We start from the raw sequence: 21,244 nt of genomic DNA on the forward strand, positions 1-21,244 counted from the left end.
AGCCCCAGGACTGATACCCTCCCAAAATACATAATTCACCTATGACACCTTCTTCACATATGCTTACAAATGCTTATCTTAATATAACCAAGCCAGTCAGAGGCAAACACATACACATGCATGCCAATAACCACACAAGAGTGAACACACACACACACACACACACACACACACACACACACACACGTTGTACTTCTCCTCACACATTGATCAGGGAGGATTATGTCAAAAGCATTTTCTCAAAAACCAACCTACTAGTTGCAAATCTGTACTAGCTCAACTAAACCCTGAGCCCCAAGATCTCCCACCTCTGCCTATCTTGTGAGTGACTGTATGAATTCCCAGAGGAAAGCCTGTGCTCTTGGCCTACTTTCTCTCTTTCTAGGGTTACATGTGAGTGGGAAGCTGCTTGGGGCACCACCAAGACCAGGCCATGAGGACCAGGCCCGCACATACTTCCAGATCATCACAGTCACTACAGACAAGCCTCGAGCTCGAGCCTATACCATCACCATCAGCCGCAGTTCCATATCTTTGAGAGGTGAAGGCACCTTGCACCTGTCCTGGCACCAACCTGTGCTGGTGAAGAAGCCCAAGTTAGAGATCCATGTGACTTCCTCTTCCCGTCTCACCCTCCGCCTTGGGCCATACCTGGAGTTCCTGATTCTCCGACACCACTACAGACATCCCAGCACTTTGAAGTTACCCCACCTGGGGTTCTATGTGGTCAATGGCTCAGGCCTCAGTCCTTTGGCCCGTGGCCTGATGGGTAAGTGCTGCTGAGGCTAAGAGAAGCCAGATATCACTAACTTAACAGGGATCTTTGTCAGGCTGGAAAGGTAGAGGCTCCTCCAGCACCTGGTATGCTCAGCTACAAAGAGGAATCAGAATGAGGCTATACTCTTAGGAAAATCCTGATCTGGGAAAAGGAATGTGCTAGGCTTGAGTAGTGATCACAATAAGGGATCTGCATTAGATAAAAAGCAGCCAAGTTGGCGAGAAGACTTGGGGTATGAGAGTCTCCTTGAGCCTTGGAATTCAAGAGAGACTTCTTGGAGAAGGAAGAATCACCCATGGAACCCATCTAGAAAGTTGAAAAGACTGGATCTAGAGTTAGTAATCAGATACAATTGTCAGAATAAAGGTTTTGAATACATCCTGAAGGCACTAGGGAGTCAAATATTATAAGCCTCCCTCTAAATGTTTATCCCTCTATAGAAATCCAGACTGTAGGTTAAAAGACACTGGCAGAATCTGAGAATGGCTACCCATGCCAGAGTTTGGGACAATGATAGTGGATTAAATAGATATTTTCCCAATTCTGGGATCTTTTCATCTCTTCTTCCCTTCAATTTGCCCTGTCATCTCCCCTACTTCTGGTTTCCCTCCTTTCTCTGCTATATCATCTACCCTGACCCTCTATTTCTATCCTATACTCCTATCCAGTGTAGCTTGTCGATATTTCCCATGATGCCCACCCAGCCTTTTTTCTTGCCAGTCCTGGGGCTTGAACTTAGGGCCTGGGCACTGTCCCCTGTGAGCATTCTCAAGGCTGACCCTCTACCACTTGAGCCACAGCACCACTTCCGGCTTTTTCTGTGTTTATGGTATCAAGGAATCGACCAGGACTTCAAGCATGCTAGATGAGCACTACCACTAGGCCACACTCCTGGCCCCAATCCAGCCTTCTTGCCTCCTATGAGACTTTGCTGCCCCTTCACTCTTCCACTTTTCACTTTTCCACTTTTCCCGTTTAGGCTCCTCCTTGAGCTCGGGGCAGGGATTCTCGACACTGCTTTGACTGGCTACTACATCTTTCTTCTTCAGGGCAATTCCAGCACACAGACATCCACCTGATGACAGGGCAAAATGGACCTTACCTGAAGAGGAAACACAGCCCAGATGTGCCTGTGATTCTAGGCAAGAAGCTGCTGAAGGACTCACCAAGATTGTTGCCCCGCTGGACTTCCTGCTGGCTGGTGACACGTTCTCATGTAGAACAGTTGCTTGGCCAGCCCTACCTCGCCTATGTCCTGTGATTGGTCCTGAACTCCAGAGCCAGGAGAACTGAATTAGGGAGATCCAGGGGATGGGGTATGGGGTTAGCCAAAGACATAAAGACCTAGGAACATGGAGACACATAGAGACACATATACCAGGACACACACAGTCCTACAGGCCTATAAACCTAGACTATTAGAGACTCTTATCTTCTCAGGGCCTCTCCTATGTCTAGTACCTACACCATTTTCCACATCATTACAGAAAGAAACATGCTTTCAAAATGGATTGTGTCACTAGACCTTCTCACAACTTTCTCTGGCTCCCATGGTGCATGTAAGGCTCCTGGAGATTATCTAACAAGTCATATTCTGTCTGAGCACAGGACCTTTGCATGATTTCTTCCTTCAGCATGACACTCTTCATTTGCTCCCATATTTTGAGGCTTAGTTATCTTCTCTAGAACATTCTTGGCTCCTCACCTAGATTGAATTTGATCCCCTCCTCTGAATCCCCTCAAGGATCACAGCACTTGTCATACAATGTGCTAATCACCTACTTACTTATCTATATCCCTAAGACTGTAAGCTCTTTAAGAGAAAGGACCTTTTTTGGAATCATCTATGGGCCTCCACTGAGGCTCAGTAAATATTTACAAAATGAATAAATGAGTAAAAGAACAAAAATGGCCATAAACAGCAGTATACACACACACACACACACATATGTATACATATGTATGTGTATATAGTCAACCAATGACACTAGATACATAAAGAAAGACAACAACAAAGATTCACACATAGAAACATAGAAACATAGGGATAGAGAAAGAAACACAAAGTACAGAAAAGCCAAAGAAATATGATCATAAGGACACAAAGACAGTCAAAGCAGGAGACCAAAATGACACCATCAAAGACATAAACCTAGAGACACAGAAACATGCTCTTTTGTTGGCCCTCCTATGGTTTGATTGCCGCTGTCACAAAAAGGCAAGGAAGCAAACACAAGGTATCTCAGAAACAAAGTTGGTAAGTAATCTAATGACACTAAAACTTTCAGACACCAGTGGTCAATGCCTATAATCCTCGCTAATCAGGAGGCTGAGATCTGAGGATCCAGTTTGAATGTAGCCCAGGAAGGAAAGTCCCCATGAGAATCTATCTCCAATTAAATACCAACAGAGTTGGAAGTGGAGCTGTGCCTCAAGTGATAGAGGGTCAAACTTGAGTGAAAAGGCTATGGGACAGCTTCAAGGTCCTGTTTTCAAGCCCCAGGACCTGAAGAAGGAATTGGGCACTAATACAAAGTAACATAGAAACTAAGAGTCACACAGAGATCCAGATACAGGAGCAGAGATCAAGACACCAAAGATATAGGGACATAAAAGCAAGGGAAACACTGAACCACAGTCTAAAATATCAACAAGAGACAGAAAGGCAGAAGCACTGACATTCTGGATTGTAGATATGGGGAGAGATGAAAGAATACAAAGAAACAAGGCCAGAGACATACCGGGATGTACAAGCAGACACTGCACAGACCTGGACTTGGTATCAGAGATTTAGATACATAGGTATGCACAAAGGAACATGTTAAGAGTGAGGCAAAGCCCGGTGCCAGTGGCTCATACCTATAATCCTAGCAACTCAACAGGCTGAGGTCTAGGACAATGGTTTGAAGCCAGCCTGGGCAAGAAAAACCATGAGACTCTTATTTTCAAGAAACTACCCAAAATGGCAGAAGTAGAGCTATGGCTCAAATGTTAGCTAGCCTTGAGCAAAAATGCTCAAAGGTAGTAAGTACCCAGGACCTGCATTCAAGCCTGAGGACCAACATACTCACCCAAATGAGTGAGGCAAGATCACAAAGATACCTAGATGATGACAAATAGCATTAAACAGATAGAAATTTGATTGGAAAATGCAGATGTAAACATAGACAAGGTAAGACCCAAGTACAGTGGTGCCATTGTGACATATTGGCAGGGAGTGTTAGAAGAATTCAAAGACAGAGACCCTGGAACAATTAAACAGGAATGTGAACACACATACAGTTAAATGGATACAGGTTAGATTCTGGGTAGGAACACAAAAGTGTTTGAAAACATAGACATACTCTTGGAAGGACTTCTCAGGAATGTGTTAATGTATCCATTTTTTATTTATGGTTTTTTAAAATAGTATGAAATTCTTTTTTTCAAAGAAATACATAGGGACAGAGAAATCTAAACACTCAAAATGTGCCCAAATGAGGAGAACAGTGACAAAAGAAAAAAATAACTATCCAAAGAGGCAGGGATACAAGGGCACAGAATCAAGATAAATCTGAGACCAGAAACAGTGACAAACTATAAATAGGCAACCAAAGCTACAAATGAAGGGACAAGGCCAGCAAATTCACCCTAGAAACATAGAGTTGCTCACAGATTAAAAAGCATGAATCCAGACACTAGACACAAACAGAGAGACAGGGACACAGAGGTGATGAGTCAGATCAAAACAAAACCAGGGACGAGTGAGATAGAAAGAGAAACAAATGCAGAGCCATATCCAGACAAATAAACCCAGAGAATCGAGTCCTCACAGTGGTGGAGATTCAGAGAAAAAGACCTAAGACTTGAAGAGACATCAAGAGCAAAATCATTTGACATATCCACAGTAACATGAAGGAACAATAATAGACACTGACAAAATGTGAGATAAATTAACTGAAAAGAGGACAGATACCAAAACACAGAGACATGGCCATGGAGAACAAATTTGTAGAAATGCATTGGCTGCATGACTAACCGACATTGAGCAAACGGAACGAAATGCAGACCCCACTGGATGCATGGCTCACACCTGTAATCCTAGCTACTCAGGAGACTGAGATCTGAGGATCTCAGTTCAAAGCCAGCCTAGGTATTAACGTCCATGAGATTCTTATCTCTAATTAATCACTAAAAAACAGGAAGTAGGGCTGTGGCTCAAGGGGTAGGGCAGTATCCTTGAGCTGAAGAGCTCAGGGACAGCACCCAGGCCCAGAGTTCAAGCCCCATGACCCACAAAAAATATGCAGACCCCTGAGCAAATGGACACTACAATACAGACCTTTGGAGACCCCTAGACCCAAAAATATAGAAAATCAAAAACACACACATACTGGGGATTACAAAGTTTCAGACACACACAAAGACTTAGGATGGTCAGAGACAGGAGCAAACACAAAGTATAGCACCAAATTTTATGGGCACTCAGACACAAAGATCTATAGCCAGCAGGTCACGGGCAAATACACACGGACTTGTGAAGATTCGGAGACACACAGATACAGTAATATACAAAAGGTCAAGGATACACAAACATTCATGAATGTGGAGATTCAGGAACACAAAAGGAATCACATGAGGGTAAATAATCAGAAATACACACCAAAAAAGCCCACAGCTATGTACAGAAAAAATGACTCTGTCTCTGACTCCTCTGTCTGTCTCTGTCTGCACTTTCTCTCTCTCCCTCCCCTCCCCCTCTCTCCCTCTGGCTGTCATTCTCCCTTTCTCCTTAACATACAGGTGAGCTGAATGACCAGACACTGAGACAGAGAGACCTACACACACAGAGAAACAGGGAGCATAGACACTAGAACAGAGGCTTACGTACATTCAAGGACAAGAATGCACAGACATCAAAACACAAAGATAAGAGTCAAGGACAGAAGACTTAGGGACATCCAGAAACTTAGGGACACCCAGAGATGGGGCTATACAGACAATGAAACACAGAGACAGGATTTACAATATAAAGAATGGACTGGAGGCATGGCTCAAGAGGTAGAGCACTTGCCTACAATATATGAGGGACTTGCTGTGTTCAATCCACAATACCACAAAAGAAGAAAAATGGAAAATCGAAATTCATGGACTTCCACAGAACCCAAGGGATACAGATAATGGGCCACAATAAACAATGCAACCACGAACAGTGTAACACAATAACCTGGGATACATAAACATCTTGGGAAAATAAATTATATAGACCTTGCATCCCGGCCAGACCTTGCCATTCACATAATAAGATTCATAGTCAGTGGAAAATATAGGCAAGCACTAAAGCACACAGACACACTGGCTGGAGAAATAATTAACACATAGACATCATAACAGATGGCACACAGAGACATTGGTACACAGGAACAGGCACATACAAACACTGAGATACACAAACAGAGGAACTCATACTACCTAGGACATGGATGCTACTGGAACACAACAAACTTCAGCACAGAAAGAGTATCATACAAAATCTAAAGGACATACAGGCCCAGGTAGCTCACATGTATAATCCTAGCAATTTAGAATGCTGAGAATTACACCTGAGTAAAAACAAAGTCCATGGGATTCTTATCTCCAATTAATCAGCAAAAATCTAGATGTGGAGCTGTGGCTCTAGTAGTAGAATACCAGCCTTGAGTAAAAATACTAAGAGAAAGCACCTTGGCCCTGAGTTAAATCCCAGTACTGGCACGTGCACACATGCACACACACACACACACACACACACACACACACACACACACACACAGCCCTAGAGGCCAAAAATACAGCAACATACTATTACCAGAACAAATATACACTAAGGGATATGAACACAAAGAATAGTGATTCATAGCAAAGACTGGGATATACAAATGCTGAGGTTGCTGGTACTAAGATATATAAAAGCAGGACACATACTCTGGGGCATTCCTTAAATGAGGCAGACGCATGTAGGCATAGAATTCCATAGAATTAAACCATGAAGACATTGTGACACATGCAAACAGAGGTACTAGGAAATGGCTGAAACAGAGAGACACAATAGAATATTGAAAGGGAGGACAGGGATCAAGATGCACTGTATTTATAAACTTTTGTTGAATACCCTTGTAAAATTACTGAAAGGTAATGTGTGTGTGTGTGTGTGTGTGTGTGTGTGTGTGTGTGTGTGTGTGTGTATGATGTATGAACAGAGAGCTAGGCACTGGTGCCACACCTCACAACCTCACATCTATAATCTTGCTACTCAAGAGGCTGAGATCTGAGGATCATGGTCCAAAGCTAGCCTGGGCAGGAAAGTCAGTGAGATTCTTCTCTCCAATTTACCACCTGAAAACCAGAGCTGAGGCTCAAAATGGTAATGTTCTAGCCTTGAGCAGAAAAGCTTATGGACAACATCCAGGCTCCAAGTTCAAGGCCCATAACCAAACAACAACAAAACAAAACCAGAGAGACCCAATGAAACATGAAAATGGTCACTGGAGCATGCAAACACTGGCACACTCAAAGACTGAGGGCACAAGTACTGGGAAGACAGAGACCCTAAGATATGCAAATATTGAAATATAGAGAAATCAGGATACAAAAGCTACTAAGACATTTAGGCATTTGATTAGATTGTGCTCTATAGACACTGGGAAATACACAGACATGGTACATTGTAACATACACTAATCAGAAGCCAGAGACCCAGAGCCCAGTGACACTGGTACACATAGGTGTTGGTGCCCAGGTTAGACATTGGAACTCACAGATATACTGGGGCATTAAAACATTGATAAACACGGGAATATAGCCCTAGCATATGGACTGTTGAATGTATAGAGACAATGTAGCATAGAGTCATTAGAACAGTCATACACTGGGAAATGATGGCACTTGTTTTCAGAAACCCTGAGACACAAGCACCAAGATACACATGCTGATTTATAGAGATATTTGTTTCACAGATATGGTCCTACACAAACAATGGCTAATCAGAAACTGGGTCAGAGAGACAAGATAATAGTCACACCCTGGGATTAACAGGAACACACAACCAAGATACTAAACAAACATTGGGACACAGAAGGTGGGTGTGGGCGACTCTGACTTGTAATCTTATCTACTAAGCAGGCTGAAATCTGAGGATCAAGTTGGAAGCCAGGTCCAGCAGAAAAGTCTTTGAGAGTCTTTTCTCCAATTAACTAGGGAAAAGTCATTAGTGGAGATGTAGCTCAAGTGGTAGAGTATCTGCCTTGAGTGAAAAAGTCAGGAGAGACAGAGAGAGAGAGACAGACAGAGACAGAGACAGAGACAGAGACAGAGAGACAGACAGAGAGAGAGACACAGAGAGAGAGACAGAGAGAGAGAGACAGAGAGAGAGACAGAGAGAGAGAGACAGAGAGAGAGAGATCCTGAATTTAAACACAATACTAGCACTAAAATAAGCCCCCCACACACACTAGATATATAGACACAAACACAAAGAAATGGAGGTTCAGAAACCCAAGGTGCACAAAGCATAAACATACTGCTGCATGCATAGCGTGAACACAGTGTCACTGCAAAACACAAACACTGGGATGTATATGAACTCAAAGAAATAGGAAATCGAGTGTGTAGAACCCGTAAAACACACATCCGTGTTGTAGGCAGATAGTGAGGTATACGGATGGTGTGCACATAATCACTCAGGTACAGAGGTAAGGACTTACAGAAACTGAAGCTGAAAGACACTGACAACATGCTGGCACTCAGCACATTGAAGATGCAAATCAATAGTCATGACACAGGTACTGGCTCACACACGCAGCACAAATGATCTGTGAGAAATATTCAGTGGGATTCTAGCCAGACACTGGGAAACACAAATATTGGACCATATATAGACTTAGGTACATGCATAGGCATAATTTAGGGAAGATAACTAGGACCTAAATACACCAAGAAATATAGGCACAGGATGAGATCATGTGAAATGATATTAATCAAAATGATCTCCAGAAAAATGGAAGCAAGAGGTTTTTCTTTTTTAAATTTTGTGTATATTAGGTTTTTTTCTCCTTTGTCATTGTTATTGATTTCCATACTTTTTGTCTTGTTTGTAAGTTTATCTGATTGAGGGGATTATGGGGAAGAACAGAAATGATGAGACAAAGGGTAAACAAATGCAGCAGTGATACTATGTTGAAATGAAGTATATAACTTGTGGGTAGGGACGGGGGGAACAACTGGGAGAAAGAGAGAAGGAGTGACATTGTTCAAAAAGAAGTGTACACATTACACCACATTTACAATAAAATTTTTTAAAGAAATATAGGCACAGACATATACATTCATTTAGTCACACACTTATTTTGGGACAAAGACACTATCACAGGCTGGGAATGTGGCTTAGTGGTCCAGTGCTTGCATAGCATACACGAAGCCCTGGGTTTGATTCCTCAGTACCACATAAACAGAAGAGGCCAGAAGTGGTGCTGTGGCTTAAGTGGTAGAGCCCTAGCCTTGAGCACAGAAAGGTTCAGCGATAGAGCCCAGGCCGTGAGTTCAAGACCTAGGACTGGCAAAAAAAATACACTAATACACACATATATCAGAAGACACAGACTCTCGAGGATAAAGATGCTAGGATACACAGACAGCTGGATGCATGAGTACTAGGATATACAAACAAACACTGGCATACAGACACACAGGACTGAAGCCACAGAAACTGAGCCACACATGCACACACACACTTGGATTCACAAAGTCACCCAAACACACACACACACACACACACACACACACACACACACTCACACAAGAGTTTTAAGGGAAATCACAACTCTAGGATATGTAAACAAATGATGCTGGGGAACAGAGCTTGGAGACACATGAGTTGGGACACATAAAGTCAAGCCCATGTGACCAAAGAAACATTGTAACACATGAACCCTAGAACATACAGACCCAGCCAAACTGTTTGGGGGATATACTCAGACTTTATGACACACAGATGCTATAAAGCAGAGATGTTGAGAGACACATCCAATGGTATACACTGAAAGAGAAAAAAAACAAAACAAAGACATGAAGGGCTATACAGACTTTGAGACATACATTGTCCAATGTAGTCTCTGGGATATCAAATACCGAGAAGCAGAAACACTGACATGCACACAGAAACATAAATATGGATGCATAGATATATGAAGACTGACTGCAAGATATAGCGACACTTAGACATAAAAATGGACTATACAGCTCATGGGAGGAGTGTGGCAGGAGAAAACTGGGAACAACGCTAAGAAATACAGTTTCTGGAAAACTGAGACCCAGCAAAGGAGAGGAGAATAGAAAAAAAAAAGCAAGTGTTGCTTAACCATTAATGGATAGGAATAATCAAACACAAAGGCTCCATCTCTGGCTCACATGCACACATTCATTCATTCATTAATTCACTCATTCAAAAAATTATGATTCTGTTCTAGGTCCTAAGAATAAAACAGGTAACATGATCTAGCCCCCTTTGTTCCACTATCCCACTAGGGATACAGGCATAGAATCTAGCCTGAGAGGGCCAGGAGTTTGGCCTAGTGGCAGAGTGCTTGCCTAGCATGCACGAAGACCCGGGTTCAATTCCTCGGTACCACATACATAGAAGCGGTGCTGTGGCTCAAGTGGTAGAGCTCTAACCTTGAGAAAGTCTAAGGATAGTGCTCAGGCCCTGAGCTCAAGGCCCAGGACAGGCAAAAAAAATCTAGCCTAGCCTGAGAGTCGGGGTATAGTTTATAAAGGAGTTAAGGTCCAGGTCTAGCTTAAAAGAACAAAGGAATGTCAGGTGTGGTAGCTTACACCTGTAATCTTAGTTACTTAGGAAGCTGAGATCTGAAGATGACTGAAGCCAGCTGGGGCAGAAATATAGCTTGTGAGAGCATAGTGATGACTCCAAAGTTGATCCTCATATAGCTATCTTTTCATAGTAATCAATGACAGTGGTCACATATTTACAATACCTTCCATCTTTTATGAAAACTAGGCAGAATCTATAATTGGGCAATGTCTCTATTCACATAGGATAATTCGAGGCCAAGAGATTATGCATGACCTCCTTGGAGGGCAAAATAAGTTAATAACAAAGCCAATACTAGAACTCCCAAACTAAACCAAGACTAGAATTCTAAGCTGTAAGCAAGACAAATAAACTCAGGATGATTTAGGCAGAATCAATTTACTCAACAGGTATTAAATACTCACAGAACCTGAAAGGGCTGTAATATTAGAAACAGAGGGAAAATAAGTAGAAAATTATGTCCCTAAATCCCCCTCAAGTTTCCCAGGGGAAATGCTGCTCCTGACACTTCTAGAAACTAGATTTGCAATGACCATATCATTGAGAATGAACACCTCTTTCTCAAGAAGTCAGATATAGATCCGATTTTATACAACTCATTTTTTCCCCTTGGGTATGAACTGTTGACTATAAAAAAAAAGAAATTGGGACAGGAGTTTGGCCTTCTGGTAGAATACTTGCCTAACATGCACAAAGACCTGGGTTCAATTGTTCAGTAACACACACACACACACACACACACACACACACACACACACACACCACAAGTGGTGCTGTGGCTGAAGTGGTAGAGTGCCTTAAGAAAGCCCAAGGACAGTGCTCAGGTCCGGAGTTTAAACCCCAGGACTGGCAAAAAAAAAAGTTAGTCTAACTGATGGGAGCTTAGTTATGTGTCTAGACTCCAGTTTCAAAGGAGATTGGGTAAGTAAGTAGTCTTTCAGCCTTTTCAGCCTTTGGGGTAACAGGTGGAATTTTTCTCAGAAGCTAGTGGATTATTAAGCACAGAGAAGGGTTTGGCAACTAGAAAATAGTAATAAATGGGGGCTGGGAGTTTGGCCTAGTGGTAGAGTGCTTGCCTAGCATGCACAAAGACCTGGGTTCGATTCCTCAGTACCACATATACACAAAAAAGCCAGAAGTGGTGCTGAGGCTCAAGTGGTAGAGCTCTAGCCTTGAGAAAGTCCAAGGACAGTGCTCAGGCCCTGAGTTCAAGCCCAGGACTGGCAAAAAAAAAAGAAAATAGTAATAAATATCCACTCTATATGGCTCACTACTCAGGACTTCTGCAATAATATCACCCACTGTAAAGATAGTTGCTCAGAAAGCATTTCCCAAATATGAGAAGCTAGTAACACTAGAAAGGAATTATGACTATTAGGAAAAGGATATCCTCCATTTCTTTCTCCCAGGCTGTTTAGAGTGTTTTACCCACCCAGAGACTCTTTGGGAAAGTGTACTGAAGATCTGGAACAAGGTTTAAGACTAGGAAGGCTTCCCGAGGAAGTGAGGCTTTGCTCTGGCCCTTGGAAGATAAGTAGACTTCAGAAAGCAAAAGAAGAGGAAGAACACATTGCATTGTAGTCTCTCCCTTTAACTTCTTTCTTATCTGATCCTTACCTGGTCACTGGTTATCTAAGAAAAATGTTCATATCAGAACCGGAAAGCTGTCCAGAATGTCTAAAGGACAGTAAAATGAATACTTCCAGGGTTCCAGGACTAGGTCCCAAGAGCCACTCTGGAGCCAATTGTAAACAGACACATAGTACAAAAGGTTAGATGGATCACAGCAGAGGGCTCAGCAACGGTCTCTGCCACTGTCAGCCACTTCAGTGGGTGAGCACACACACCATTTCCTCCACTTTTGGGTTGCATTTGGTCATTCCTTTCCTTACGTCTTAAGCTGCATTGTGAAACAGAGCAAGTCAGATCTATTTTTTTCAAGGTTATAAGGATGAAATATATGCATGTAAGTGCATATTGACATATGTATAGTGCCCAGCTCAAGGTCTAGTATATAAATGGTATTGGATGATATTATTCCCTTCAGAAAATTGGAACTAGGAGGATACTTAAAGAATATCTACTTCAACAGTCTCCTCTTTCACATACAATAGCTGAGACCCAAGAAGGATAAAAACAAAATCTTTACTTAAGCTCTCACAGTCAGTTGTAACACTGAAAGAATCAGAAGCCATGCTTGCCAAATCTTTATCCAAGACTAGTTTACACTCTGTCTAGCTAATTCATGTTGGGAACAATTCACACTGTGGAAGTAAACTCAGGGGGTCTAATGGTTATTTAACCTATCATCATTAGTTAGTAGATTTACTCATCTAACATTTACCCAAAAAAGTAATCCTATACTAGGCAAGTTTAAGGACAAGAGAGATCTTAGACCCTTACCCCTAGTCCTGGAATATTCCATGACTGTTGGGAGCCAGAGTGGAATCAAACTGTACCTTGACTTGCATCAGACGATGGCTTTATTGTCTTATTGCTTTCTGGTCCTATTCTATGTAAATGACCTGAGAATTACCATATGAATGTAACACCTGGAGGTTCCCTGGGTCAGGAGGAGGGAAGAAGGGGGAGTGGAAAATAAACGGCGGCAGTCTCGGCAGTCTTTGCCTGGACTGCGGACATCCCGGACCCGGTGTGTCTGTCTCTCTTCTTTTTCTTCCTAGTCCTTGTCCCCTATTTCAGAAACCCCAATCTGGGAACCCTGGTTTGCTGCCGGTTGGCCCCGGCACATGACCTTAGAAGAGATGGATATAAAAACAACTAGAAATGTATAAAACAAGATTTCCATCTGTGCCAGGTAAAAGGAGACTAAACAACAGCTTTAGATGATATTAGCTTCCCTTCAAAACTAACTCCACCTTCTCCATGTGCATGTTATATTAAATTGAATGACAATGGTGTTCCTTAATATTGATAACTGAAGTTTTCTCCATCTTAGGTAAAGTATGACCAAAATAATTCTGAGAAATTTCCAGTTGCAACTGAATGAGAAGATAAGCACAAAAGGCAGTATAAAGCTGAGAAAATGTGACCAAAAAAAACAATTTTTCAGACTAAAGTCATATAATACTTTAAGAACTGTGTATGCGAGCCAGGCATTGGTGGCTCACAACTGTAATCCTAGGTACTTAGGAGGCTGAGATGTGAGAATCATGGTTCAGAGTCAACCAGGGCAGGAAAATCTGTGAGACCCTTATCTTCAATTAACTATCTAAAAGCTTGAAATGGCACGGTGGAATATTTGCTCAAGTTTAGCACTTGACCACTTGAGCCACAACTGCTCACTTCCAGCTTATTTTTGCTGGCTAACAGGGATAAAGAGTCTCATAGGGGCCTGGAGTTTGGCCTAGTAAAGTGCTAGCCTAGCATGCACGAAGACCCAGGTTCGATTCCTCAGTATCACATACATAGAAAAATGCCAAAAGTGTTGCTGAAGCTTGGGTGGTAGAGCTCTAGCCTTGAGAAAATCCAAGGACAGTGCTCAGGCCCTGAGCTCAAGCCCAGGACTGGCAAAAAAAAAGAAAACAAAGTGTCTATTAGTAGGGCTGTGGCCTAGGGATAGGGTGGTAGCCATGAGATGAAGAACTCAGGGACAGTGCCCAAGCCTAGAGTTCAAGTCCCATGACCACACAAAAAAGTGCCTAACAAGTGACTCTGCTATCTGTTTTTTTGGTTTGTTTTTAACAGTCCTGAGGCTTGAACTCAGAGCCTGGGCATGCTCTCTAAGGTTTTCTTTTTTTTTTTTTGTAACTCAAGGTTAACAATGTACAACTTGAGCAACAATACCATTTCTGGCTTTTTTTGAGTAGTTTATTGGAGATAAAAGTCTCACAGATGCCTGGCACCACTGGCTCAAGCATGTAATTCTAGCTATTCAGGAGGCTGAGATCTGAGAATCGAGGTTCAAAGCCAGGCCAGGCATGAAAGTCCATGAGGCTGTTATCTCCAATCAACCACCAGAAAACTGAAGTGCTGGGGCTCAAGTGGTAGAGTGCTAGCTCAAGGCCATACCCAGGCCTAGAGTTCAAGCTCCATGACTCACAAAAAGGTCTCACAGACTTTCCTGCCCAGGCTGGCTTTGAACACCAATCCTCAGATCTCACCCTCCCGAAGGATTATAGGCACAAGCCACCAATGCCTAACAATCAGACTCTGTTATCTTGAGGTTACAGTCATGTTGGGACAAACATATTCCTGGGTAGAGCCTGTGAGGGCACAAACCACTTGTCAAACTCTGAGATTGTGCTCATAATACACCTTGGGGACTTAAAAGAGAAAGTAAAACCTACAATAGATATTTTTGTGCCAGTTGTGGGACCAAACTCAGGGCCAGGCATTGTCCCTAATCTTTTTCCCAAGGCTCATTTTTTCCCAGAAGCTCCACTTCTGGCTTTTTTTCCCATAGTTTTTGTTTGTTGTTGTTGTTTTTAATTTATTCTCTTTGTTCATTAATTTTTTCCAGTCCTGGGTCTTGAACTCAGGGCCTGAGCACTGTCCTGGGTCTTTCTCAAAGCTAGCACTCTACCACTTGAGCCACAGCACCATTCCCAGCTTTTTCTATGTATGTGGTACCGAGAAATCAAACCTGGGTCTTTGTGCATGCTAGGCAAGCACTCTACCACTAGGCCAAACTCCCAGCCCCTACAATAGATTTTGAAAAAATTAAACTTTAGATTTATGCTCCTACCTATACATAGATTCACAATGGGAAAGAAAGACTTGCTGGCTCTATGTAACTGAGCACAACCAGTCTCAAATCACTGGCTTACTAATAAGCTAAGCAGAAACAAAAGCCGTTGCTAGGAAGCCAATCTTTTATTTTAAAAGATTTAAATAAGAAAACTCAACATAGACATCAGTGCTTCTGTGTCATGAAAGAATAGGAGGGGAGGAATTGAACATAAAAACAAATCTGAACAAGAGTAAAAATAACACTCTGCAGGGAGAAAAAGTTGCCATATTTCAGAATTGTTATAAAATGCTTTGTTAAAGAACCAAACGGATACTGAAGTTGAAGAGCATAACTATTAAAACTTCACTAGAAGGATTCAACAAAATATGCAAACTGAAGAATCAATAAACCTGAGAATAGGTGAACAAAATTACAATTTGAGGGTAAACATAAGAAGCAGTGGGTATCTGATTTGGGTGTATTGTGTATATGTTTATTTGAATTGGGAAAGGGAAGAGGAACAACAAAATGGTGAGACAAAGGGAAAAGGTTGAACCAATATAATACCAATACACATAAGACAATATGTTGGAAATGAACTCTACAACTTGGGAGGTGGGGGGAGAGAAAGTGGGAGAAAAACATGGGAGGGGGTAACAATGTCCAACAAGAAATGTACTCACTAATTATTACAAATGAGGGAAACCACTGAGTCTATGTAGTAGAGGATTACAATAGCTCAAACCCTATGTACATAAGGTCATATAGGATGAGACTAAATGAAATGGAAACAAAAGGTTCATCTTGTGTGATTGTTGTTCTTAACATACTATGCTATTTCTCTTCTCTCTCTTTTTTTTTTTTGCCCTTGTGGTTAATTTCCTGTTGTTACTGTATCTGACTTTGTTACCTGGAATTTTGTATATACGTTTATCTGTTTATTTGATACAGGGAAGGGAAGGGGGAAACAAGATTATTGGGAGGGGTGGAGGGAGGGAAATGGGGCCAAAAACATGAGAAGGGGTATCAATGTGTGAGAAGTAACGCACCTACTACCTGACGAATGTAACCCCTCTATGTATTACCCAGTCAAAAAAATAAAAAAATAAATGTACTCACTATGTTATGCATATAACTGTAAGGTTACAGTTACTGTACATCACCCTGACAATGAAATTAAATAAAAAGGGGGAAAAAGGAGTGGTACTAGACATGATGTTAAAAATGAATTATACGTCCTGTGTGCAGGAACAGGAGGAAATATTGAGTTTCGGGGTTTTGTTTGTTTGTTTGTTTTGCCAGTCGTAGGGCTTGAACTCAGGGCCTGAGCACTGTCCTTGGAGTTTTCTCAACTCTATAGCCACAACACCACTTCCAGCTTTTTTCCCCATGTATGCGGTACCAAGGAATCAAACCCAGGTCTTCATGCATGCTAGGCAAGTACCCTATCACTTGGCTAAACTCCTGGCTGAAGGAAATATTGAGAGAGAACATGGGAAGGAGCAAAATTGAAATGTACTCTTTACCTGATTTATGCAACTCCTCTGTATATCTCCTTTGTAATAACAATAAAAAATTAAATTTGAAAAGTACAATTTGAGGGGCTGGGAGTTTGGCCTAGTGGTAGAGTGCTTGCCTAGCATGCACAAAACCTGGGTTTGATTCTTTGCCAGGTGCAGTGTCTCATGCCTGTAATCCTAGCTCCTCAGGAGGCTGAGATCTTAGGATCAAGGTTCAAAGCCAGCCCAGGTACAAAAGGACCTGAGACTCTTATCTCCAATTAACCTCTAGAAAATGGGAAATGGGGCTTGGCTCAAGGGTAGGGCGGTAGCCTTGAGCTGAAGAGCTCAGGGACAACACTCTGGCCCAATGGGTAGGGCGGTAGCCTGGAGCTGAAGAGCTCAGGGACAGCGCCCAGGCCGAGTTCAAGCCCCACGACCCCCCCCCCAAAGAAATCTCAGCCTCCTGAGTAGTGACCAACTTATTAACTTGTTTTAAATTCTTAAGATTGACTAAATAAATAGCTACGGTACATTATTATTGGGTTCATAACCTAAGTGAAAATATTATAAAAAAGCAACACACAAGTGCAATAGATAGAATAATATGGTTTGTTGTTTCTTTTGTCAGTTGTAGGACTTGAACTCAGGGTTTTGTTGTTATCCCTATGCTGTTTTTGCCAAAGGTTAGTGCTCTACCACTTTTAGCCACAGCCCCACTTTCAGATTTCTGGCAATTAATTAGAGATAAAGGTCACTTGAATTTTCCTGCCCAGGCTGGCTTTAAACTGTCATCCTCAGATCTCAGCCTACTGTGTAGCTAGGATAACAGGCATGAGCCACCAGTGTCCAGCCAATATTGTTTCTTCTTTTTTTTAATAGAAACAGAATTACAACACGATGTAGAATTTGCTGGGAAAGAGAAAAAAACTTTAAGGCAGAATCTCAGAAAGATATTTATACACCCATGTTTGTGGTAGTGTTCTTGACTGTAGCCTAGAGATAGGTATATCATAAATACTCACTGATACATAGATTAACAAAATGAAGTACATATAGTGCAATGAAATGTCATTCAGAAATAAAAAGAAATGGAGGAACTTCAAAAAAAAAAGCTAGTAATTGCTGGGCATGGGTGACTCATGCTTGTAATCCTAGCTATTCAGGAGGCTGAGATCTGAGGAGTGAGGTCAGATGCCAGCCAGGTAGGCTGTGGTTCAAGTGTTAGAGCATTTAGCCTTGGGCCAAAGGAGCTCAGGGATAGAGTACAGGCCCAGAGTTCAAGCCTCAGAACTGGCAAAAAGGAAATAAAATCCTAATTGTTGGGAGCCAGAGTGGGATCAAACTGTACCTTGATTTGCATCAGACAATGGCTTTATTGTCTTATTGTTTTCTGGCCTTATTCTGTTTAAATGACCTGAGAATTACCATATGAATGTAACACCTGGAAGTTCCTTGGGTCTCGAGAAGGGAGGAAGGGGAGTGGAAAATAAACGGGGCAGTCTTTACCTGCACTGCGGACATCCCGGACCTGGTGTGTCTGTCTCTCTTCTATTTCTTCCTAGTCCTTGCCCCCTATTTCAGGAACCCCAATCTGCGAACCCTGGTTTGCTGCCGGTTGGCCCCGGCACCTAATAATTAAAAGAAGTTAGTTTCAAAATTATTATATCCTCAATAAAACCTAGTAACTAAAAGAGGCTAGATGCAAAGTGATAGTTTGTCATATTGTGCATTGTGTATTAACTGTCAAGATAAATACATTTATAGAAAGGGAAAATGTATCTATTATGGATTAGAACTTGAGGTTGGAGTTCAGATTAAACGTCAATAAGCATACAGGAGGGAATTTTTGGAGGGAACAAACATGTTCTAAAACTAAATTGCAGTGATAGCTACAAACCCCTGTAAATTTATTACGTTTTTTCAGTGTATATTTGTAATGTGCATTTGATGGCATGAATTATACTTCAGTATAATAGTTATTAAGGTTATTCTGAGATGGACACCTGTGGCTCATACTGGTGATCCTGCCTACTCAGTAGGCTGAGATCTGAAGGATCACAGCACAAAGCTAGTCCAGGCAGAAAACTCTCTGAATAACTGGTAAATCATCTAATAAATAATTGAAATAACTATAAAAGGAGCTACTCAGGAGGCTAAGATCTGAGGATCATAATTGCAAGCCAGCTCAAGCAGGAAAGTCTGTGAAACTCTTTCCAATTACACCCCCCCCAAAAAAAAAGTAAAGCTGTGACCCAAATGGTAGAGTGCTAGCCTTGAGCAAAATAGCTCAGGGACAGTGCCCAGGCCCTAAGTTCTAACCCCAGGACTGGCACCACAAATAGCAGGTCTGAAAGTGTGGCTTGAGTAGTCAAGTGCCATTGTGAACAAGAAGACCGAATAGGTTTAAGTTTCTGAGTTCAAACTCCAAGTACCCTCCAGAGGGGATGTTAAAACCAAAAAAAGCTATCCTGAGACTATTTGGATGACTTTTCAATGTGGTAACATCACACAGATGAGAAAAGGCAATAGGTTTGTTGTGCAAGGAAATGCAGGCAACCTCTGTATTTTCCAACAAAATTATTGCTCATAAACTACATTGTTCTCTCAGTCTTAAAGCAGTGGGAGTTTCCCCAGTGCCCAAGCAAAGGAAGGACAGTCTAGGTATAGGAAATAACATAAATGAAGGCATGTGGACTTTTACAAGCCTGGGCATTCTGGAATTGTATTTAGCCTAGTATCTGATTTGAAAGACTCAGGTTGGGGAGTGGTGAAAGAAGCCAGAAATTGTAGACTGTTTGTACCCACAGTTCCTGGGGAGCTTTAAACACTAGACTGCAGAACTTTGACTCTATCCCAGAGGTGGGAGAGGCAAGAGAAAAACCTCGAAAAGTTTAGCTAGAAGATAGACATGAGCAAACGCACACATTAGGAAGAGCTCTGTAGAGACTTTGGTAGAAGACACTGGATGACGAGCAGCCTAGAAGCTTCTGTTGTGTTCTAGTAATTGTGCTAGCTAGCCACTGGCCATAGGATAGTGTTCTAGGCAGAAAGAAATGGGGGCTTATTCTCATGGAACTAGCAGGAGGAAGAACAAATTATAACCACCCAAGAAAACATTCATTTCAGAAAGTAATAGGTATAAAAATAGAGAAGAATATCTGGTGGGATATCTATGAATAAGTAAATCCAGCAGAGCTTCCTGAGTAGGAGACATTTCAACTTGAGATGAGCAGAAATCATGAATCCAGCCATAAACACATCTGAGAACAGAATATTCCCAGAGAATAGAAAAGGATAAAGTAAATATGAAGTGAGAAACCAACTGGACTGTGTCAAGTTTGATCTGTTGTAAAGTTAATGCTCTTTTTAGAGTATATGTAAGCCTGATTTGGGGCAGGGGCACCAGCTTGAAGAGGAAGAGATGAGTACAAAAGAGTTTAAGAATAAGTAGCTTGAAATGACAGAATGGAATCTTAAAGCGCATGTAACAAAATAATAGGTCAAGGCCTGTTAGAAGGGCACCTGGCAGAGTAAGTGAGTGATTGCTAGCAGCCATAATAGATAAATGTTCCTGGCCTTGAAGTTCAGTGTAGTTGGTTGTGGTGGTGGTGGTGGTGATGTGTGTGTGTGTGTGTGTGTGTGTGTGTGTGTGTGTGTGTGTGTGTGTGTGCGCTCCTCCTGGGATGAAATCAGGATCTGGACACTGGCCCTTAGCTTTTTCACTCAGATCTGGCGCTCTATCATTTGAGCCATAGCCACTCCATACCTGCCCTTTTGTCTTCTTGCTGGTTAATTGGAGATTTGAGTTTGAGTTCGCCTAGTTTAGAACAATGATCCTCAAATCTCAGCCCGTTGAATAGATAGGATTACAGGCTTAAGCCACCAGCATCTGATGAGTTTTTTTTTAATTCAAGCTTTGCAGAAGCAGCCCACATGAATATCATTCAATAATTAGTGTTAATATTAATTGTTTGCTGAATGTCACTGTCTGCATGTTTGGAACACACCAATAACAAGGCAAAAAAATAGACCTTCTGGAAGCTCATTTTCCAGGAATAAACAGAGCCCAAGTGTAAAAATAGAGTAAAGCAAAAGAAACTGTGAGGAAGGAGGTAGACATTATTTTAGCCAACATATTATCACTGAAAAGCAGACCATTGAGCAAATACAGTGATGAGTCATCTGATCCCGGGCACTGGCCTGATTTAGCACAGGCAGTTCCCATAGCTTAGGAAATCCTCCAGTTCTACACACACCAAGGCCATTTGTCACTCTAAGAACAGAAAGAGAAGTCAGCACCTGTAGCTCATGCCTTGTAATCCTAGATACTGAAAAGGCTGAGAATGGCAGTTCAAAGCCAGTCCAGTCAGACAAACTGGAGAATCTTCTATCCAACTAACCAGCAGAAAGCTAGAAACGGGGGAGTG

The 21,244-nt window shown here is 41.9% G+C and overlaps 1 protein-coding gene across 1 annotated transcript in view; it reads left to right on the forward strand.

The window, feature by feature from the left end:
* The window catches only part of Itih6 (inter-alpha-trypsin inhibitor heavy chain family member 6), a 41,650-nt gene extending 38,963 nt beyond the window's left edge, over positions 1-2,687 (forward strand). The window contains exons 12-13 of the mRNA XM_090327239.1: positions 386-769; positions 1,828-2,687. Coding sequence (XP_090183365.1) covers positions 386-769; positions 1,828-2,039 — 596 coding nt within the window. The 3' untranslated portion in view covers positions 2,040-2,687. The remainder of the gene's footprint in view (positions 1-385; positions 770-1,827) is intronic.
* The last annotated feature ends 18,557 nt before the right edge of the window (positions 2,688-21,244 follow it).

This window comes from Megascapheus bottae, chromosome X, assembly GCF_031878675.1.
Source record: "Megascapheus bottae isolate mThoBot1 chromosome X, mThoBot2.hap1, whole genome shotgun sequence".
NCBI classification, from domain to species: Eukaryota; Metazoa; Chordata; class Mammalia; order Rodentia; family Geomyidae; genus Megascapheus; species Megascapheus bottae.